The sequence below is a fragment of the Genypterus blacodes genome, unplaced genomic scaffold (assembly GCF_046128005.1).
Source record: "Genypterus blacodes isolate CSIRO-AG114 ecotype Tasmania unplaced genomic scaffold, CSIRO-AGI_Gbla_v1 ptg000086l_1, whole genome shotgun sequence".
Taxonomy (NCBI): domain Eukaryota; kingdom Metazoa; phylum Chordata; class Actinopteri; order Ophidiiformes; family Ophidiidae; genus Genypterus; species Genypterus blacodes.
Window position 1 is genome coordinate 294,634 of NW_027466891.1, and position 22,816 is coordinate 317,449.

Here is a 22,816-nt window from a genome sequence, read left to right on the forward strand (position 1 = left end):
AGGCTCAGACCCTCGCCTCTGTGATGATGCAGCTGTGGATTGGGTTGCATTTTCTCTCTCTCTCTGTCTTTTCCCTTCCCTTACCTTTGCCTCATCTGAAGCACATGTGGAGGATCTGACCTGAAGGGAAGTGACAGCAGTTTGTGACCCCATTTTACCTGACAGCAGATAAAAGGCTGACACAGCAACAAACAAACCAACACTGACAATCTGATTATCAGCTGTGACACAAAGCAAACGCACACTGTTCCTAATAATAACCTGCTGTCTCTCTCTCTCTCTCTCTCTCTCTCTCTCTCTCTCTCTCTCTCTCTCTCTCTCTCTCTCCCTTTCTCTCTCTTTCTCTCTCTCTCTCTCACTCAGATCACCTGGGCATCGAGTTTATGGGTAAGCCATCTTTTCTTGTCTGTATCTGTGTAATGATGATGATGATGATGATGATGGTGATCATGTTGCATTATCACTGTCTCTGCTCGTGACCTGACCCGATGCTGCGTCCCGTCACATCACAGTTGTGGGATGACAGTCGACATTTTACAGACAGTTGCAGATGCTGATTGATAAGTTCTGAGCCTGTCAGGGGAATTGTTGCAATCATTTATTTTTGGACACTTGGGACACTGTTTGTGTTGTTCAGCAGAAAACCTTGACAAACGTTCAGTTAGATATCAGTCAGACTGAAAGGCGCTCACAGGTGATGGATGAGCACAGACAGATGTTCCTCATCTGGATTATTTATCTTCACACTGCTGCTGGATGGATTTGACCCAAAACATTCTCCAGGGCTGATATGACATCATCTTCATTTCTAAAGGCTTTTTGTTTGGAAAGAGGTGAAAGTCTGCGGGGGCAAATGAGGTGAGTGGGGGGGCTGCAGACCGGTCCAGAGTCCATAAACGCAGCACGTCCCCCAGGCTTCAGAGCAGACAGTGCTGACTGAGAGACGACCTCAGGAAGGCTCGCGTCACGGAAGTCTGACTCTGACGGGCTCAGAACTTTTCAATCCAAATGTCTCTTTTTGCACACACACACACACACAAACACACACACACACACAGTTACTTATGAAACGTCTCCGCAGAATACCAATGTGCTGCAGTCTCCGTGGAAACAGTGAGAACAGAGACAGGCTACAGTCAGAGACTCTGTGATGCTGGCAAATGTGTTCCTCATTAGCCTGTGTGTGTGTGTGTGTGTGTGTGTGTGTGTGTGTGTGTGTGTGTGTGTGTGTGTGTGTGTGTGTGTGTGTGTGTGTGTGTGTGTGTGTGTGTTGTTGGCTCCGTGTTGCAGTGAGAAATGCTCCTGAACATCACGCTGTTTTGTTTTTAGTTCCTCTAATTTCACTGAAAAAAGTAATTGGTCGGTAATTTAGTTAAACTTTCTAATATCAAGTAAAAATTTATACAAATCTGCCTTTGGATTAAAGCCAAATGTCTTCATAAGATGCAGCAAAGGAATACGAAAATTGTAAATACAAGTGAAGCACTAATACATCAAAGTTGTAATAAAATGCAATATTTGAATAAATGTACTCACTAATACACAGGACCACACACAACACATGTAGTTCATTTGTGTGTTCAAGCTTACAGGTACTGATATAATGCTGCCCCCTGGTGGACATGTTGAAAGATGCAGTGACCATGAATGTGACAGCGAGACGTTCCTCTAGTCTAGGATAGAGGAGCTTCAGAGGCTCTAAAACCTGGATCCATTGGGGTCCATCACAGACCTGAAGAGAAGAAGAACGTCTACTCAATGAGACAAACACACAGATGGATCTTTCCTGAAAATCATGTCTTAAAATTGCCGTTTGGAGCCACAGAGCTGGTAGGGGAGCCGTGAGCAGGGAGAGCCAGGCTGAGCAAGGAGAGCGAGGCTTAGCAGGGAGAGCCAGGCTGAGGCTGAGTGAGGCTGAGCGAGGCTGGGCGGTGTTGCCGGGGCAGAGAAGGTCTGCGTGAATATAAATGGGAAACATGCGAGAAGCTTCATCTGTCTCTGACACGTTTGCAACGTCTCAGCAAGTTTTCCTGAAAAAGCTTTTGTTCATTTGAACAAAAGAAAAAGAGGCTGCTGCTGTTTTTCCTGCAGCAGAGAAAAGAAAAACTCCTGCTTTCCAAAATGTCCACAGCTGGAAGTCAATCAGCCTGAGTCATGAATGAGCTGAAGTGACAGTACTCAGTGAATCAAAGGTCAAAGTTAACAATACTATCAGTGTTTGGAACATCGGCTGGGACTGAAACCTTGCAGCCTCAGACTCCCTGTGAAGTTTGTCTCCACTACAATGTCCCAGAATGCACTGCTGCACAGAATGAGCCAAGGCTGCTCTCCAGTATGAGCTTGTGCCTCAGTATCCTCTGGATGAGTCAGGCTCAGCCTCCTACGCTCTTCTGTTGTCACCTCAGCTAAGGCCCTCTTTCCATATTGACTTTATCTTCTGACATTGCGATAATCCAAACATGATTAATCACATTAACATTGTGATTCTTGGATTATGTTGCTGATGACATTTCTTAACAGCTCATTCATAATTGTAGCATCATACATTTTTAAAGAAACCATCCCAACTCCTCAAACATGGAGGAGAATCATCTTCACTCTTCATCAAGGCAAATACGCCCCAGATCCCAGACTTCAGCCGCTATTCATTTTTAATACCGTTCAGCAAACGAGAGAATCGGTCATGTGTCAATATTTGCTTTCCATTAGAGCTCACTGAGCTCCGACGGGAGGAGTTTCTGCCTGCGTGTAAATCAATGTCAGGCCCAGCCGTTACAGCAGCTTCGCCTCCATGGATTCTTACAAACGTCTTGATTTTCAGTTTCCGTCTTTGGAGTCAAAGGTGTTTTTGTCTTTCTAAGAGATCAGCGGGAGCAAAGCTGCACAGAGCCGCGGGGTCTGGAACCAAGCTCCACTCGGGCTCAGCAGGAAGGTGGTGTTAAAGAGGAAGGTGTTGGTCATCAGGAGGATGGAGACGCTCCAACGAAATGTCTCTTTAACTTTATGAGGAAAGATTGGATTTACTGAGAGAAAACACAAAAGCTATAAAAACAAAAGCTCCCTCGTTCCCTCGTCTGAACTTACAGAACAGAATTTAAGCTTTTTTATGAGGAAATCCTTTCCTTATTGATCTATTTGGCAGGGTTTTGTGCGCTCGTATAAAAATGACACAAAATGCATTAGAATGAAAGTCCAGCCTGTCCGGAGTATAATTAGATACTGCGGACGGATGAGTACTTCATCCCCTCTGTGTGTGTGTGTGTGTGTGTGTGTGTGTGTGTGTGTGTGTGTGTGTGTGTGTGTGTGTGGTGCTGTCAGCGCCACCTGCAGCTTCAATTATTAATCATGTTTTGCTGTGTTGCGGCTGTAAATCAGACGGAGCTTTTCACTGGAAATAAATAGAAAACGTGACCTGGCGACCCCACAGATGGAACGCCGACGTGTTTTCGCTCTGTGGACACGTATGATTTATTCACTTGAAGAGCGTGTTTCTGCATACAGTAGGTGTGTCCAAACAAGGACGGGGGGCCGGGGGGCGGGGGGGTGAAACGCTCCTTGACCTTGGCAGAATATTTATGGTGGAGCTCGCTGCATGCACACACGCCTCACTGCACACATACCTGAGTGTGTGTGTGTCTGTGTGTGTGTGTGTGTCTGTGTGTGTGTGTGTGTGTGTGTGTGTGTGTGTGTGTGTGTGTGTCTGGGTGTGTGTCTGGGTGTGTGTGTGAGCATCAAAAACAAAGGCATCGTGCAGACTGAAACAATCTTAACATTTGATGCTTGACTATAGGTTGGGAAGACTGTGGCCCGTGGCCCACATCTGGTCCGGGGCTCAGAGTTATTAGTCCCAGTGCGACTGGTCGAGCCAGACCTGCACCAGGCATCAACCAATCACAGTGCCAATGGCAGCGCTGGACTCCACGTGCCAAACTCGCTTCGGTTTGACCACAAACACGTGGATTAGTTTTGGAAACGGCGTGACATAATCTCAACGTTCTGACTGAATCCTGCGTGATAAGTAGATGTACACATTTGGATCGGCTTGATACTTGGGGAGCGAGTCGCCCTTCACTGGGTGTTATAGAGCGACGCTCTGATAGACACAAAGTGCCGGTGAATAGATGCCTCTCGTAATGGAGCCTGAGCACATGGAGACAGGAAGAGTTATGGAACCTACGGACGCCATTAGTGGAGAAAAATGGAAGCTGTCTGCTTCGCTACGAATAAGTGAATCATAGTCGCCTTCAGATGCGTTAATAGCCAATCAATCAGTTTTTATTTAGCGGCGCTCAGACCTTGGATGAGGTGGAGAAGCAGGCAGATGACACCAGGTGTTTAGGTGTTACACCTGACAGATTGAGACAAAGCTCACTACGGACCAAAGTGAGAGACTGCTGGACTGTAAACACACTGTGGTGATGTAATGGTTAATGGAGAACGCTGTTAGAGCTCATCTGTACAAAGTCACTATGAAGAAGAGTGATTCAGTGACTTTACCTTTGGTGATCCTTCATGGTCTCAGATCAGCTGAAGAAGAAAGGGAAGGACACATAACAGGAATAGAGGAGAGGAAGAGGAAGAAGAAGAGGACCCTGATGGATCCATGAACACGTGTTAGAGCCTCTGAAGCCCCTCTACATGGAGAGAGAAGCTTAGTTACAGACTGATATCTTGACCTCTGACAGAGAAATGTACGCAGACACACACACACACTGACAGATGCACGTGTGTGTGTGTTTGTGTGTGTGTGTGTGTTTGTGTGTGTGTGTGTGTTTCATGATTCTATCTTCTGTTTTTTTTCCCTGCAGAGAGCAAAGATGTGTACAAGAGACAGGTGCTGTCAATCACCTCCATCGCCATGGCAATCAGTCTCCTTGGCACCCTGTGCATGGCCCTGTACTACCGCAACAAGTGAGAGCATACAGACACACACTCACACACACACACACACATGCATACACAGACAGAAGCGTACAGAGCTTTGACTCATATGAAGAGGTGAGCTCAATGCTGCAGCGCTCTCTTCTTCTGCCTGTAGGCGGCGCAGAGAGAAGCTGCAGGCCCACCTGAAGGAGAGCCGCATCCTGAAAAACTACGCCGCCAACTCCCATCATGCACTGGAGACCAAGGCGAGGACGGCCAACAACAGCCTGCAGATGCATGAGGTGAAAAAACACACACACACACACACATTCATACAGATGAGGACGTAGACCTGACACAGGCCTGACTTAGACCTGACTTAGACCTGATCTAGACCTGAGTCATCTGGCACCAGGGGCCCTTCAAGTACCTCCAGAGGTGCACGAACCACAGTTTGAGAACCGCAGCTTTAGAAAGCTTGTAAAATGTCAAAATGTACATTTTTAAGAATTAAAGCCTTTCCGTACCGATGAAGTCCTGAATCTGGGCCCTCTGTCGCCCCCCAGTGGTCTTGGGTGCTCACATCAATCATCTCTGCCCTGTAGCTTCTCATACATGTTTGATCAACCATACAGCAGAAAAACTAAATGGATGAAATATAAAACAAAGAAGCAAACGATGTAAAGAAACATGAACTAGAAGAGAAGAACAGAAGAGAATCAAACAGAACCTTCAGCGTCTTTACTGAACACATTTAGCTTTAAATCTCCTCATGTTTATTTACTTAATTTTCCCTCTAGCATTCAGGGGTTTATGCAAATGAGTCTTGTTTATTTTTCTGCCTACGCGTCCTCATGACATTGATCTGTCTGCAGGGGAGTAACACACACGCACACACACACACGCACACACACACACAAACAGGAAACTTTATTAATTCATATGAAGAATCCATTATCAAAGATGGAGGTGAACCTAAGTTCATTTTCAACTGTACGGCGAGACAAGAGAGGGAGTCCCAGCACCCTACAGGGAGTCCCAGCACCCTACAGGGAGTCCCAGCACCCTGAGGCCTCCGGACACGTCTGACCAGGCTTCAGTTTTCATCATATTGATGACGTTTTGTTTGTCTTTGTCCCAGAACCAGAAGGTAAAGATGATACAGGCACGATCACACGCAGAAGCTCCCAACCTTCCTGAGTTATGACTCAGTGAACGGAGCCCAGATGAGATCTGAAGGAAACTCTGATGTGATCCGTTCACATGGATCAAACATCTGAGTGGAAGAATTAAACTCCTTTAGGCTCAAAAGAGAAACTCATGAACTCTGCGTTAAAACAGCTCTGTGTGTGTGTGTGTGTGTGTATGTGTGTGTGCGTGTGTGTGTGTGTGTGTGTGTGTGTGTGTGTGTGTGTGTGTGTGTGTGTGCTCATAATGCTGTAGCGCTCTGTTATTGATGCAGTCGCCTCTGCACAAATCATAAAAATCATCTCTTGCTTCCCTGCGGAGGAGAGAGTCTGTCAGAGAAAGAATAAGCCCTCAGAGCCGGACGCTGTACGATGGTCCCTATCTCTGAGATTACAACATCTATTACTCTCTCACACACACACACACAAACACACACACACACACACACACACACACACACACACACACACACAGTCCATTAATATACGCCATTACACGCTCCCTTTGCAGCACAAACGTCCACGCTCATATGAAGTCGCTGTCAGAGGCACAATTGCTTTTTCCCATCGCGTGCGCACACGTTTATGGAGATATAGCGCAGAGCTTGCTGGCCTGTAGCTGTGCAGGAAAACAGGAAATCATATTGACGACGTGTGTAAACAGAGGATTGGGCTCTGTGACACACGAGGCGCTTTATGTTCTGTCCTCCAGCACCCAGAGCAAACCACACACACACACACTGGGACAGCTTTATTACAGGTCAGCCTGTCACAGCTTAACCACCTCAACACAACTATGTGTAATAGGACACACGCTCTCTCTGCTTTAACCCTTTCAGCTCTGCATTCATCTGATATCGAGCTCCTTCTGTCACTCAGCATTCAATACTATTTTTTTTTTTTTACAGAGAACCTGAACTTTCTGATTACAAATCTACGTCACAGAGGCCCTGTGTATATTTATGTGTAAGATTTAATTTGGCCTCTAGGGGAGGGTTTCTATTCTGGGCTCAGAACTTATCAGTCATCCCTCATAGAGCATGAAATGGTTCTGTCGTCCATCATGTTTCAGATGCTAAGGCGATATTGTGTAGACGACACTTTAGTTAACCCAGGAGAGCAAAGTGTCCCTGACAGAACACATGTAAGTCAGTGTGGGAATCAAACCAGCAGCCTTTCAGCGTGTGAAGCGTGAAACAGGTTGTGGCGTTCTAACATGTTTGCCGCGTTGGCGAGCGCAGCGTGGCGAGCGGATCAAAGAGGAGCTTTGTTTGCCTCTAGAGATGCAGATGAACGCAGTGGCTCACACAGCTGATTGAGAAGTCCTGTCAGGAGAAACACAGGCAGGAGAACAAGGAGCGGCTGGAGGATAGGCTCAGATGAGAGGGACTGAACTGGGATTTACAGGAATAAAGCTGATGTAAAGATGTACAGCAGGAGTCCCAGTGTGAAGAAGAGGCTCATGTTCTCCTGCAGACCTTTGTAATTCATCTGAAACCTTTCACAGACGTAGAGACAAACCGTCTGTGTTTCAGCTCCCGGCCAGCAGGGGCGCTGCAGCGTACAGATGGATTTCTGCCCGTGTCGCATAACGATTAGCGACATGAGGCGACACGAGAACCCAAGACTGCAGCTGCATAACACAGCACTGCCACAAGGGGGCAGCATGTGCAGCTTGTGTGTTATTATGTATGATGCTCTTGTGCACATACGTGTAGTAACACAAGTTGCTGTCGTTGTCTGTTGCTGCAGTACTGTAAGAGAACATCTTCATCCCGTGAGGAAGACGTTTGTGAGGCCAGGTTCCCTCGCTGCAACACCAACAGCTGCCGAGGCTCAGCCAAGAATAACAGGTAGAGCCTGCCTGTCTGCCTGCCTGTCTGCCTGCCTGCCTGCCTGCCTGTCTGTCTGTCTATAACTATCTTCTTCTTTGTTTGTAGAATCAGTTCGTTGTCCCACAGTCCGGACCAGAGAGCCGGATCACTCCATTGGTCGGTTCCTCGCAGGACTCCACCCATACCCAGAGGAAGGCTGAATCCGATTGGAGGATCCAAGTATTCAGGCCCCGCCTACCAACACCTTCAGGAGGTGGAGTCGTCTGAGAAAGAGGCTGAGGCACAAAGAGGGTGAGGAGAGTTTTCATGTCCAGATCAAACTGAGATCGCTTTTTTTTATTGGCATAAATATAAAAGGTAGAAGTTTGGCAGAAAGAGAAAAAAATGTTTGCTTTTGTCTCCTCCACGATGTTTGGCAGAGAACTCATCTGTTTAGAGCCGCAAACGTCAAAATCACAAAAATCACAATCAGTCTCTGTCTCTCTCTGTTTCTGTCTCTCTCTCTCTCTCTCTTTCGGTCTCTCTCCCTCTGTCTGTCTCTGTTTCTGTCTCTCTCCCTCTGTCTCTCTCAGTCTCTCTCTCTCTCCCTCTCTCTCTCTCTCTCTCTCTCAGTCTCTCTCTCTCTCTCTCTCTCTCTCTCTCAGTCTCTCTCTCTCTCTCAGTCTCTCCCTCTCTCTCTCCCTCTGTCTCTCTCAGTCTCTCTCTCTCCCTCTCTCTCTCTCTCTGTCCCTGTCTCTCTCAGTGTCTCTCCCTCCCTCCCTCCCTCTCCCTCCCTCCCTTCTTCTCTCTCTCTCTCCCTCTGGCTCTCTGTCTCTAAGGTGTGAAGTGACTAAGTACTTGTAATTCAGTCGTACCTCTATATTATAATTTTGTTCTTGAGTCAATGTACTTAATTATGTTGACCTGCGTTGCACACTCGCTCTTCACATAACGACACACACACACACACACACACACACACACACAACAAAAGTGTTACCGACTGTGTTACTATGGCAACATCTGAACTCAGAGCGGCCCAATAGAGAGACAGAGCGAGCAGTTTGGACAAAGACAAAAAGCGTAAAAATATATAATAACAGCCAGCGGCGGTAAAAGAGTGTGATAGAGGAGCGTGCAGATAAAATATGACAGTTAAAAAATACAGTAAAAAATAAGGTCGTCGCCCGCCGTTATCTCGCCAAAATGGCTGACAGGGAGACGGAGCGGCCGCTGTTGTTACGGCTGTGTTGAGATAAAAGTGTCTGACAGGAACAAGGCGAGTCTCTGTGTTCAGACACAACAGGGCTCTGCTTCCTCACACATCAGATTAGAGCCAGCTGGGGGCGGAGCCAAAGAGGACAATAACCTGTATTTACTCTAATGCTGTATTCACCACAGTTTTGAGGAGCTTTTACTCCTTCCTCCTCCTTCTGGTACCAGCGACTTTTCTATTGTTCTGTTTGGCAGCAAATCTGTGCCGTCGGTTTCCTGTTTCCCTCGAGAAGCTTATTGATTCTGGAAGAAGAAGAAAAATGTATATTTGTGAAACTTCTATCATTTTTTAATCTAAAGCCATCGGCCCTGAACGCTTTGTTTTGATTGGTCTGTTACTACGATACCATGACGATATTGACGTATAACTCAATGCCAGTCATCATCTCAAATAATACATGTGGTATTTGAAGGGAGCTGTATTGATTTGGATCTCAAACTAGAGGCTCAGTCCTGCCGCTCTGCCTCTGTCCGTGCGGCCTGTGAAGCTCTATGTGAGGGTAGAGGGAGCTTGATGCTCTGCTGAAAGCTCCACAGAACGTCTCCACCAGGGGTCAGCAAGGAGGGACTTCCTCCGCAAAGGGACAGGGACTACCCTCCCTTGGTAGATCTCCAGCGCCCCTCAGTGGACAGTCTGGGTTCTGGTCTTTCTAATCTTCCCGATCGTTCACCAGGTGCATGTGAATGACACGCGTGTCCGTGTAATGAGTTGACAGATAAACGCCCGCTCTCTTATCTCTGCTCTCCCTCGCTTTGATTCCCCCGGCGTTTGCTCACATTCCTGCGGCGTGTGTGTGTGAATGTTATCTTGGGAATTAGCTCGTCTGTTATCGCAGGCAGGATCCTGTTAAGTCTCTGCTGTCGTTTCCAATGAGAGTTTCATGTGCTGGAAAATACTGCAGTGATAAAAGCAGGATGGGATTTCCTTTGAAAGTGAGTCCACCTCCTCCACCCACTCAGAGAGAGAGCAGTGTGTGTGTGTGTGTGTGTGTGTGTGTGTGTGCTTGAGCACATAAACATACGTGAGCGTGTGGAGACGATGCTGCAGGTTGTTCTGTTCTACCTTCCTACATTTCCCATTCCACAAGTTGCCCTTGTGAGCCAGGAGAGGCGATTCAGGTGAATATGAATGAGATTGACAGGAGGATGGAGCTAGTGTGTGAGAGGTTTGGTGTCTGCAGAGGAAGACACTCTGCAATCTCTCCTCAATCCTTTTTTTGACTTCTTCTCCTTTTAATTTGTAGAATTTTCCACAATCAAGTAGAAAATCCAGAGCTTGTAGAGAGTTTGTAATTTCGTACAAACACAAAATAAAATTTGACATGTCAAAACGTGTTCCGCAGACTAACAGTCTAACTTCCTGTCTGTCTCTCCCCAGAGTCCTGGAGCAGGCAGACCTGTGCTCTGACCCCAGACAGGACTCCTTCCTACATATGCAAACGTCGATGGAGACGTCATCATCCTCCTCCTCATTGTCATCGCCGCCTTGGAGCAGCCGTGTGAAGGTGCTTTCATGCTGCGTGACCTTAATGAATCCTCCCCGCCAACGCCGTCACATCACGTTGCATAACTGACAGTGTTTCAACTTCCTGGATAAGTCGCTTGTCACCTGTTGTCATGTGAACCAGAGCGTGGGCGTGGTTTGCCTGGCCTGTGGCACTTTGGAGGCGGGCACAGGCTTTAAATGTCGTTGAAATAGAGACAGAGGTGCCAGAGCGACCAAACCTTTCTGTTGCTCTGTTGTCAGGCGTCTCCATGGTATCCAGGTTGGAGTTGAGGTTGAATTAAACTTAAATGTTTCTGTTTCTCTCTTCCAGTGTGAACATCAGATTCTGAACCCGACCACCCGCAGCCTGCGGAGGCCCGGACGCCGCCACAGCCCCTCCCCTCCTCCTCCCTTCCGCTCCTGTTCCATTCCTATTATCCCGTCTGTCCAGTGTCACCATGACAACGAGGTCTCCTGTATGCAAACCAACGTCGCGGCCCCGCCCCTAGCCGCGTCGGTCACCTGCGGAGCCTGCAAGGAACCGGGCAGAGCGAGAGGGAGAGCCCAGGCCCCGCCCCCCTCCTCGTCCTGCTCGTCCGCCGTGGGCCAGCGGCGTGACGAGGTGGCCCTGCTGCTAGAGGAGGCGCAGGAGCAGCTCAGGTCTTTGGCTCTGGCTCACATGAAACAGGAAGAGGGCGGAGTCGTACAGGCCAGAGAAACTGTTTGCTTCCTGAACCCGAGCGGAGGCGGAGCCGGGGCGCTGAGCTGCGGCGGCCCCACGGAGACGCTGTTACTTAGCCCCGCCCAGTCACACAGAGACCTGGGCCACCTGGGCCAATAAGGGGGCGGAGCCCCAGACTTTGAGCTCCACGCCGTCCTGCAGACTCACTTTGTGTGTTTATGGGACGCAAATGAAAAATGCCGACTATAAAAAAAATGTAATGTGACAGACTCTGCTAACATGCTGATGATATGCATCCTGTTTGGACTCATGCAGCCACCTGATTGGTCCTGTTTGGACTCATGCAGCCACCTTATTGGTCCTGTATGGACTCATGCAGCCACCTGATTGGTCGCCTTTACACTGACTGACAGAACGGAAGAAGAAAAAAAATGACATGCATTTATTTACAAAAGGAAACACTTCTACTTAGACAAAAGAAACCAAATAGTCTGTCAGATCCATGGTGTTTTTAATTGTAAAAAGAATATATAAATATATATATAAATATATATGGATATAAATATATGGAATTCAAAAAGTGACCAAGTGCAAAGTTGAAGAACACAGGAATGATGTAACTACTTTTCTTTTCTTTTCCTCTCCACGTTTGGTGGTGAAGGACCTTCACACACACACACACACCTCCTTCACCAAACGTCACCGCCGCTCCTCCCTGAGTCTGTCCGTCCCCCAGAACCCCTCGGACCAGCCGGGAGTTACGGTCGTGCGGCCTGCGCTCGCCGCCGCCGACGTGTCAGGTTTACAACCTCGAGCGCAAGAGAAGAAGAAGAAGATGAGACTGTAAACAGCTCCTGCTCTGATTGGCTGGATGTGACATCAGAGGCTTTTGTTAGCGTCTGAAATCAGTGTGTTTACTTTCTTTTTTTTTTACAAATGAGATGATGGCACACACACACACACACACAAACACACACACACACACACCTAAGGACGGTGGCACAGATGCGTTATGGACAGACAGAAGGACCACAGGAGCTTTTTCCGTTTTTTTAATCCATTTTGTTTTCGGTTACTAATGAACCTGCTGCTTCATGGGGCTGATGGGAACTTTGGGAACTTTGGGAACGTTGGGAGCTTTGGGAGTGCCGTGGGTGTCAAAACAAGAAATAAATGTCTGTTGTATCCAATCACCAGGAGCTTCTCAGTGTCTGTAACAGGTCAGAAAGAACAAAACACAGACAGGAAACATTCAGAGACACGCGTGTGTCAAAGTGACACGCATGAAACTCACTCTATATGTTCCTCTGTGTGTGGATGTTCTTCTTCTCTTCAGCTCTGCAGGTCTCTGATGGACCCTTATGGATCCATGAACACATGTTAGAGGGTCAGGGTCAAAGACTTTCTACAGTTTTACTATAGGATAGATACATGACATCATACAGAGGGGTCAGAGGTCAGCAGGTTGACTTCAGGGCGATTCTTTCTTCTTTATTGAACCTTTAACTTTGATTAATTTTGCTGTCCATGTTACTTAAACCAAAACATTTGCAGAGCAGACGGTGGCTCTAGGGAGCTCATACCTCCACCAAGGCCAAACAAGTCATCATCTTGTCTTGTTGTGTTGTTTGTGTTCCTCCTTCAAGTTCTTCCTGTGCGTCGATGGATTTTGTTTATTTTCCTCCAGTTTTCAGGCTTAATTTGGAGACGTCAGTGAATCTGTGTTTGCATGCGGCCTCACAGGCCTGAGGAGTGCAGACGTGCAGCCGTGTAATCCCGTGTGGCACTGAGGACTGTGTGAGCTTAGCGTGTGCTCAAGGGTCGCTGCCTCTGGAGTCTATTTCTGCTCGTCTTTATGTTTCTCATGTCATTTAAATTAAGACGAGAGAGAAACGCAGAAACGCAGCAAATTGATTGGTGGGGTCAGGTTGGAGCGGGAGCCGATCAAAGCCTTCAGCTGTTTGATCTATTTTCATTTAGCGTGTTCACATCTTGCTCGCTGGGTTTCAACCTGAAAGAATCTGCGCCAGCAAACGAGGGTCAGAGGTCAAACACGTGGGCGAGCAAATGTAAAGAGAGAAAAAGGAGACGAGCGTTTCCTTTCTGAACAGAGTGTTACACACACACACACACACACACACACACACACACACACACACAGGCAGAGATGAGACACTGGTTCATCTGGAGGCCTGCAGCAACGATTCTGGGACAGAGGAAGAGGAAGAACACGTTGATTAGAGGAGCAGAGTTCCATCCTGTGAGGAGGCGTCACACTCATGATGATCGGCAGTGTAAGTATGTTGACATGATCTTGAAAATCTCTTCTGTCGCTGAATCATCAAAGTTTGAACCTGCATGTAAACAAAGTGAGGACCGACTGATACTTAGTCTGACTTCAGCAGAATTCAGGACTGTACTGAATTCTGTACTGTACCTTTGTTGGTTGAATACTTTTACTTAGTGAAGGATTTAAAGTACTTTTTCCACCAACGAACATGTTTGTATGCTGCTTATCACAAAATATTACTATTAGATCTGTACAAAACATTTTCTAACTGTGTGTGTGTGTGTGTGTGTGTGTGTGTGCGTGTGTGCGTGTGTGCGTGTGCGTGTTTGTTTTTCAATAAAGATTATTCTTTAGTGTCACTTGTCTTTATGTCACTGTAACTTAAAGAGAGAATCAAACTAAACATGTCAGAGGCCACGCCCCCTCACCTCGTCCAATCACACTGCTCTATTTCCTGCCTTCCAGTTAAACATGTTCCTGCTGCTTGTTTAGTGATAATGATGATGAAGATGAAGATGTGTCTCTGCTCTCTTCTGCATGTCTGTCTCTTCCTTCCCTCTGTATCGCTGAATGGAGACGTTTTCTTCCGTCGCTGAAGCAAAGCAAAGATTCATTCCAGGTCTTAAATCAGAGCGTTTTTATCTCCGCAGCCAAACAAACATTCATCACAGAGACTCTTCCGGACAGCTAATCTCCTCTGCTCGCTGTGAAAGAGATAAATAAATACATTTACAGGGGAGAAAAGGCGTCTGAGTGAGATGATGTCATTAGTGCTGAGCGATGGCTCCCCGCTGCCGCTCGCTGCTCAAAGACGCCCAGCAGATTCAGATCAATAATAATATTCCAGACCAGTGAGTCTAACGGCCGCACAATCCCATCAGATACAGAAGAAGCCTGTAGGCCGCCAGACGCCAGACACTCCATCACACACTGGAGTACTGAACTCCAGAGCAAAGAGCTGCTCTGCTGCCTGAGTGCTTCACAACCTCATGAATATTCAGGAGGAGCGGCTAAACTGAGAGGCAAGACGTCCTGTCAATGTGTGGAGCTCATACGTTCGTGCGATGCAGGTGTTGCCTCCTTTGCACACACACACACACACACACACACACACACACACACACACACGCACACACACGCACACACACGCCCCCCCTGCTGTGAGCCTCTTATACTCTAATATTTCTCTCTAATAACATGATTCCACCTGTTTGCCCTCCGGCGCCTCCTGCTTGATGATTAACTGCTCCTGATGTTGAGCTCTGAAAAGTGAAAAAGTTTATTGCCTTAAAGTATCGATCTCTGGATGTTAAATCATTTGTCAGGCTTGTGTGTGGTATTATGAGCAGTAATGTTGTATAAATGTCTGCTGAGCTAAGTGCCGCCGCCCCTCTGGCTCCTTTAAGGCTCCAGGTGTTTCAGCCTCCAGTGTCTTCATCCAGTTTGTGCTGCAGTCCACACTTTGATTTCAATTTGCAGTTCAGCTCAGATCTCCTGCAGCCTCTGGAAGCTGAGCAGATCAACGTGGCCCAAAATAAGGCCCTTGGAACCATTACAGGCACAGTCCAGAGCTCTTAAATGCGCCTCCTTCTCTTTGATCTTCTCCGTTTTGTTGTGCAGCTCTCCTGGGTCATGTGATGCGACTTGGCGTCTCTGTGGCCTCTGGGACGCTTCATGGTCAGCCTGATGGTGGCCCTTTGATCAACACATTTAACTTTGATGTCACAGAGTCTAAATGTTCTATTCCCTCAGGTGCGTTCATGCATATAGGCCACGCCCCTTTGTGTAACTCTATACTCCAGTCTGGTCACAGTGTTTACATGATGATAATAGATCAATATAGAGCAGCAGCAGGGTCACAGCATCACACACACACACACAGGCTGAATAACACAGTATTATGTGTGACATTCTATTTTAATAACTTAACTTAAGGTTTCCTCCTCCTTACACCCTTTAATGTTTAGTTGCATCCCTTGCACATGTTGAGCAGCTATCTGGTGTCAAACTGCATGAGGTGGTCTTCCAGTAGCTTCTTCCTGTGTGTGACATGTGTGTTCTCTGCTGCTCCTGTAACATATGAGTCCTTTAAATAGCTCGCTGCTCAGCTGGACGTGAGCGCCCCCTGCAGTCTGCAGGCTGGACCCGGGTCACTGGGCCACAAGGAGCATATGGACCGGCCGGGGCGTGATGAGATGGGAGGTGACAGCCAATCAGATCCCCGGAGATCCATCCCAGCTGAGGTCAGGTGGTCGCCGTGGAGACATCTGTGGACGAGGGGAAGTCCACCCAGAGCGAACCTTCATCTTCTGACGGTGAAGAAGAGGAGAAGGCTTGGGTGAAGAGGAGTTTAGCTTCATTTACTTTCATGTTCATGCCACTTCAAATCTTTCCTCTAAATGTCTGGAACATTCATTTGATCACTTTCATATTTTCCCCTGATTCATTTGCAGTTCTTATAAATTCAAAAACTATCCATACACACACGCATGCACTGTGTGCACATATTCTTCCAAAACTTTAGTTTGTGGGTAAAATTTGTTTTGTTTTGTTTGTAAATGAAATTAAATATCAATCCAGAATGTCTCAGCTCATCAAACCGCTCAGTAGAAGCATGTGCAGTATCTGCTGCTGCCCACTAGATGTCACTATAACCCCATTTACAGACGCGGAGCTAAAACTTTAATTGGTTTCATACTTAAATATGATGAAGAAAACCGTGAAGCTCAAAATATCACGAAATGTAATCTGAAATATTTAACGTTCTGCTCACTGTGGTCATTCCGCTGTCTAATCCACAATAAACACCCAAACAAAGCAAAACAAGAGCAGCTTTACACTTTACGTTACATATAACCCATAATCCATTGCACCGGAAGTGCGGTGCGGTGCAAGTTTCCGCTGTGGTGGCCGCGCGTTGCCCTCTTTTCTCCTGTTAGTTTGTTTCAAACTGCAGTTCAAAGCCCGTTTATCTCCCCGAGTGGCCGTGCAGCGGATCGATTCTTTCTGCTAAAGGAGGACAAACAACGAGCCGACAAGATGCCGAGGATTATGATCAAGGGAGGCGTGTGGCGCAACACGGAGGTGCGTGTTTACAGCTAACTGCTAGCTGAATGCTAACAAACCTCAGTGGGCTCCGTTAGCATGCAGCTATATGCTAGGCTAACGAGAGCTAAAGCTAGCAGGCTTGGCGAGTTAGTCCGTTGTTAGTTTGCATTCATTTTGGTGTTCGAACACAAAACTACAACACAAATAAAATGAAGGACCGCAACTTCATTATTCTGCCGCTAAAGTCAAGAGGGTCGCTGTAGAGCGATAACATCAACACATACAAAGATCACTGATCAGCCTATTAATCAGCTAGTCGATCAGCATGTACATTAATCACAGATGTGTGGCGCTCAGACATAAAGTCATTGAATGCTCTCAGCAGTAAACAGACTGCGTGTTTACACTCAGCCTCAGTCTGTCAGGCTCAGTGTGTAAATGTGATTGATTCTACAGGAAATGGCGGCAATATTGAAATGCTAATCGATAACATGAAGACGTCATTAGCAGTAACAGAATCAGACTGAAGTATCAAACCTCTATGAGCCTCATGTGTGTGTGAGCAGGAAACTCAGTCTGAAGTCAAAGTGTCTGCTTCATGTTTCCCCTCAGTGTGACCCCTAATGATGTCAACAATAGAATGAGAGTTTAGATCAAACATGAAGTTTCTGCAGTTAAGACTGCAGAGACATGTGTCTGTGTTTCTGTCTCTATCTGTGTGTGTCTCTCTCTCTCTGTGTGTCTGTCTCCCTCTCTGTGTGTCTCTCTCTCTCTGTCTCTCTCTCTCTCTCTCTCTCTCTCTCTCTCTCTGTCTGTCTGTCTGTCTGTCTCTCTCTGTCTGTCTGTCTCTCTCTCTCTCTCTGTGTGTGTCTCTCTCTCTCTCTGTGTGCCTGTCTCACTCTCTGTGTGTCTCTCTCTCTGTACAGGATGAGATCCTCAAGGCGGCGGTGATGAAGTACGGGAAGAACCAGTGGTCCCGTATCGCCTCACTGCTGCACCGGAAGTCTGCCAAACAGTGTAAAGCTCGATGGTGAGTCACACACACACACACACACACACACACACACACACATCGTTTGGTCAACATGGAGGTGAGATCATCGACGCAAAGATCACAACGATCTGCAGTCTGAAGAGCGTCGACCAAATATCAGAATGTGTTATGATACTGTGTGTGTGTGTGTGTGTGTGTGTGCAGGTACGAGTGGCTGGACCCCAGCATCAAGAAGACAGAGTGGTCCAGGGAGGAGGAGGAGAAGCTTCTTCATCTGGCCAAACTGATGCCCACTCAGTGGAGAACCATCGCTCCCATCATCGGGCGCACGGCCGCCCAGTGCCTGGAGCACTACGAGTACCTGCTGTACGTCTCACACACACGCACACGCCTCACACACTGCTGCATGCTGATTGGCTGCAGGGTGTTTTGTTTTGAGGGTATCAAGCAGTGATGTCATAGATGAAGAACCCCAGCGTGATGAAGTTCACTGAAGCGTCCAAGCTCACAACTTATCAGTCGAGCCTTTATTTATGCAAACTTAAATTTTTGCACGGATCACATTTATTACATGTGTGTGTGTGTGTTTAGAGACAAGGCGGCGCAGAGGGACAATGAGGAGGAAGTGGGAGACGACCCCAGGAAGTTAAAGCCAGGAGAGATCGACCCGAACCCAGAGACCAAACCGGCCCGGCCCGACCCGGTGGACATGGATGAAGGTCAGTGAGAAGACGAGAGGAGAGGAGAGGAGCCAGCAGTGTGTCAGAGTGATGTGACCCCGTGTGTGTGTGTGTGTGTGTGTGTGTGTGTGTGTGTGTGTGTGTGTGTGTGTGTGTGTGTGTGTGTGTGTGTGTGTGTGTGTGTGTGTGTGTGTGTGTGTGTGTGTGTGTGTGTGTGTGTGTGTGTGTGTGTAGATGAGTTGGAGATGCTGTCTGAAGCTCGAGCTCGTCTGGCCAACACACAGGGCAAGAAGGCCAAGAGGAAGGCCCGAGAGAAACAGCTGGAGGAAGCCAGGTAACCCCCCACACACACACACACACATACACTGCTCAGGAGTTCCTGCTTAAGGAACCAGACAGTGACGGTTGCTAGGAGACGATGAGCGATTGGGTAGTCTTGCTGGGAGTTGGATCTTCTGGATTCCTCAGGACGTCAGGCTTTGACATCATAAGAACCTTCCGTGTCTCTGCAGGCGTCTGGCCGCTCTGCAGAAGCGCCGAGAGCTGAGAGCTGCAGGGATCGACGTCCAGAAGAAACGCAAGAAGAAGAGAGGAGTGGACTACAACGCAGAGATCCCCTTTGAGAAGAAGCCTGCACAGGTACACACACACACACACACAGCTGAGAGCAGGACAACATAGAGTCTGAAAAGTGGAGAGATCATTAATTGTGTGTGTGTGTCCATGTGTGTGTGTCCGTGTGTGTTTTCAGGGTTTCTATGACACCAGCATGGAGCAGTACAACGCTCTGGAGCCAAACTTCAAACGGCTCCGACAGCAACACCTGGACGGAGAACTGCGCAAGTCAGTCACACACACACACACACACACACACACAGAGCAGCAGGCATTTATTCAAATGAACTCTGAAGCACTGAACTGAGTGAAATAATGGATTGATTAATTATTGATCAGGTAAAAATATCAAATATGACATCATCAGGAGTTAACTGTGTGTGTGTGTCTCTGTTTGTGTGCAGTGAGCGCGAGGAGAGAGACAGGAAGAAAGACAAACAGAAGATCAAGAAGAAGAAGGAGAGCGACCTGCCGTCTGCCATCCTGCAGACCAGCGGGGTCGCAGAGTTCACCAAGAAACGATCCAAGCTGGTGCTGCCTTCACCCCAGGTACACACACACACACACACGACTCTCACTCACACACACTCGCTCAGGTGTCCCGGTGAGGCTGATTGTTGATGTCTCCTCTCAGATCAGTGATGCTGAGCTGGAGGAGGTGGTCAAACTGGGCGTGGCCAGCGAGGTCGCTCGTCAAGCCGCAGAGGAGAGTGACAGCGCTAACTCCGCCTCCTCCACCCTCCTATCAGAGTACAGTGTCAGCAACGCCATGGCAACCGGCCTACGTACCCCACGGACCCCTGCTGTCCAGGACAGGATACTGCAGGTAAGAAGGAAGGAAACGCAGGAAACCTTCACTCGCTCTGATGATGTGTGTCTCACCTGTGTGTGTGTGTGTGTGTGTGTGTGTGTGTGTGTGTGTGTGTAGGAAGCCCAGAACCTGATGGCCCTGACCAACATCGACACTCCGCTGAAAGGAGGCCTCAACACGCCGCTGCATGAGAGCGACTTCAGCGGCGTCACGCCTCAGCGTCAGCAGATCCAAACGCCCAACACGCTGCTCAGCACCCCCTTCAGGTGAGACGCTGTCATTACACAGCCAACAGGAAGCTGCAGGGACTTCAGGGAGACCAGGGTTTTAACATTTTGTTGTTCTGTTCAACAGAACCCCTTCGCAGAGTCAGGGGTCAGAGGGCATGACCCCTCAGGCTGGAGGGGGCTTGACCCCACGCATCAGCTCCACCCCAGGCTCCACCCCCGCACGCACGCCGCTGAGGGACAAACTGAACATCAACAGTGAGGAGCAGCTAAGTGACCCTGCGTACGCTAAACACCTGGTAAACACACACACACACACACACACACACACACACACACACACACACACACACACACACACACACACACACACACATCAGTAATCCTGTGGACAGCATGAGTTTTTCGTGTGACGGTGTGTGTCTGGTCCCGCAGCAGAAGGAAAGCCTGCAGCAGCTGCGTCAGGGCTTGATGCTACTTCCTGTTCCCAAAAACGACTTTGAGATCGTTCTGCCCGAAAACGCCGAGAAAGAACTGGAGGAGACGGAGATGGAGACGGGATTCATCGAGGACTCGGCGGACATAGAGTCCCGCAAGCAGGTACACACACACACACACACACACACACACACACACACACACACACACACACACACACACACACACACACACACACACACACACACACACACACACACACACACACACACACACACACACACACACTCTACCAGGCAGAGACACGACTGTGGAGCAACAAGAGAGTTTACAGATACTCTCCCCTGTCTCTGTCTCCGTCACTCTCTCTCTCTCTCTCTCTCTCTCTCTCTCTCTCTCAGGCTGTGCGGGATGCAGAAAGAGAGAAAGAGCTGAAGCTGCGACACACAGCTGTTCAGAGGAATCTGCCCAGACCTACAGAGGTAACACACACACACACACACACACACACACACACACACACACACACACACACACACACACACACACACACACGTTGATTCCATCCCTGCAGCGTGTCTGTGATGAATATTCACTAAGATTCGTTGAATGTGATGAAATCTACAATCAAAACAAATCAACAAGTCAAAGTGAGATGATAGTGGTGCGGCCTTGGTGGAGGTTTGGGTCTGATGGTCTGGTGTTTCAGGTGAACGAGTCGGTCCTCCGGCCCGCCTCCATGGACCCCCTGGCTGACCTCCAGCTGGCCGAGGAGCTGATCAAACAGGAAATGATCTCCATGCTGCACTACGACTGTCTGCACCACCCGGCAGGAACGCTGCAGCGCGGCAAAGGCAGAGGCCCCGCCTCCGCCTCCAACAACGCCTCACACATCGCTTACCTGGAAACACACACCTACCAGCCAATCAGCCCCGAGGACATGGAGCAGGTCTCACACACACACACACACACACACACACACACACACACACACACACACACACACACACACACACACAAATCTGCCTGCCAATGCTTGTGTGTCATATTAATGTTACTAATGTTGTCTTGGCTCCCTGGTGTTTGATTGACAGGCGAAGGTGATGCTGGCAGCAGAGATGGAGGTGGTGAAGGCCGGGATGGGACACGGTGACCTCAGCATGGAGGCCTACAGCCAAGTGTGGGAGGAGTGCTACGGACAGGTGAACACACACATACACACACACTTTTGTGACGTTGAAGTGACCTGAGGCTCTTTGGCCTGACGCTCTGCTCTTCTTCTCTCTGCAGGTTCTGTATTTACCTGCACAGAACCGCTACACCCGAGCCAGCCTGGCGTCCAAAAAAGACCGAATCGAAAGTCTGGAGAAAAAGCTGGAGGTGAGCAGATCAACCTGAAGTCTCACCTGGATACACACTTCACCTCTAATGCTGCATCAACATTTGACTAAGTATCAATATTTTAATCGTCTTTGTGTTTGTGTGTGTGTGTGTGTGTGTGTGTGTACAGATGAATCGAGGTCACATGACTGCCGAGGCCCGCAGAGCAGCAAAGCTGGAGAAGAAGCTGAAGATCCTCCTGGGAGGATTCCAGTCCAGAGCGCTCGGCCTCCTCAAGCAGCACAATGAACTCTGGGAGCAGGTGAGACTTCCTGCTGGGATCTGAGCAGAGACGAGAGGCCGCCACGTCTGAACACTCACTGTACGCCTCATTGTGTCCACCAGGTGGAGCAGTCGGCCACAGAGCTCCAGACCTTCAATCAGCTGAAGAAACAAGAAGACACTGCTATTCCCAGGAGACAAGCGGTACACACACACACACACACACACACACACACACACACACACACACACACACACACACACACACACACACACACACACTCCTACTGTATAGAATGGGTGGGGTGTTCTGTATGTCATGGTATACAACAATAACTGTGTGTGTGTGTTTCAGGGTTTGCGTGAAGACGTAGAGCGGCAGATGGAGAGAGAGCGAGAGCTGCAGCAGAGGTACGGAGAGCTGCTGATGGAGAGAGAGCCGCTAGTCAACAGCGCTCTGGCCCAGAAATACTGAACACACACACACACACACACACACACACGCCGGCCATCATGGAGACATGTCTGACCCCTGAACACGTATGTACACGTATGTACATGTATGTACACGTATGTATCTAGCCCCTGTCACTCTCTGGTTGTTGTTGCTCTGTGTAGCGATGTGCTGAGGTCTGAGCTCAGCAGTCGCTCCTTTCTGTATTAGTGACCAATAAAGTTTGTTTTGAATAATGAGCCGTGCAGCGAGTGTCTGTTAGAGCTGACATGACATCATTACATCATGACATCACCTCCACCAGCCAAACTACACTTGACCTCCATCTGGTTCAAGACTCCATTCTTCTC

At 48.3% G+C, this 22,816-nt stretch overlaps 2 protein-coding genes across 2 annotated transcripts in view; both read left to right on the plus strand.

Moving 5' to 3' along the window:
• The window catches only part of nrg3a (neuregulin 3a), a 139,579-nt gene extending 128,113 nt beyond the window's left edge, over positions 1-11,466 (plus strand). The window contains exons 5-11 of the mRNA XM_076158769.1: positions 364-387; positions 4,809-4,911; positions 5,039-5,165; positions 7,803-7,903; positions 7,991-8,176; positions 10,518-10,644; positions 10,957-11,466. Coding sequence (XP_076014884.1) covers positions 364-387; positions 4,809-4,911; positions 5,039-5,165; positions 7,803-7,903; positions 7,991-8,176; positions 10,518-10,644; positions 10,957-11,466 — 1,178 coding nt within the window. The remainder of the gene's footprint in view (positions 1-363; positions 388-4,808; positions 4,912-5,038; positions 5,166-7,802; positions 7,904-7,990; positions 8,177-10,517; positions 10,645-10,956) is intronic.
• Positions 11,467-16,475: 5,009 nt separating this feature from the next.
• On the plus strand, positions 16,476-22,705 carry cdc5l (CDC5 cell division cycle 5-like (S. pombe)). The gene is made up of 19 exons (XM_076158761.1): positions 16,476-16,681; positions 17,572-17,675; positions 17,844-18,005; positions 18,231-18,358; positions 18,554-18,653; positions 18,832-18,958; positions 19,071-19,162; positions 19,339-19,483; positions 19,569-19,760; positions 19,863-20,011; positions 20,100-20,271; positions 20,408-20,572; positions 20,812-20,892; positions 21,120-21,359; positions 21,505-21,612; positions 21,701-21,790; positions 21,921-22,052; positions 22,136-22,216; positions 22,368-22,705. The coding sequence occupies exons 1-19, from the start codon at positions 16,637-16,639 to the stop codon at positions 22,485-22,487; spliced, it is 2,433 nt and encodes an 810-aa protein (XP_076014876.1). The 5' UTR covers positions 16,476-16,636; the 3' UTR covers positions 22,488-22,705.
• Positions 22,706-22,816: the final 111 nt, after the last annotated feature.

Coding starts and splice junctions, on each gene's coding strand:
- cdc5l (XM_076158761.1), top strand. CDS start 16,637: ATGCCGAGGATTATGATCAAGGGAGGCGTGTGGCGCAACACGGAG. Junction 21,613..21,700: donor GGGAGGAGTGCTACGGACAG/GTGAACACACAC, acceptor TTCTCTCTGCAG/GTTCTGTATTTACCTGCACA. Junction 22,217..22,367: donor CTATTCCCAGGAGACAAGCG/GTACACACACAC, acceptor TGTGTGTTTCAG/GGTTTGCGTGAAGACGTAGA.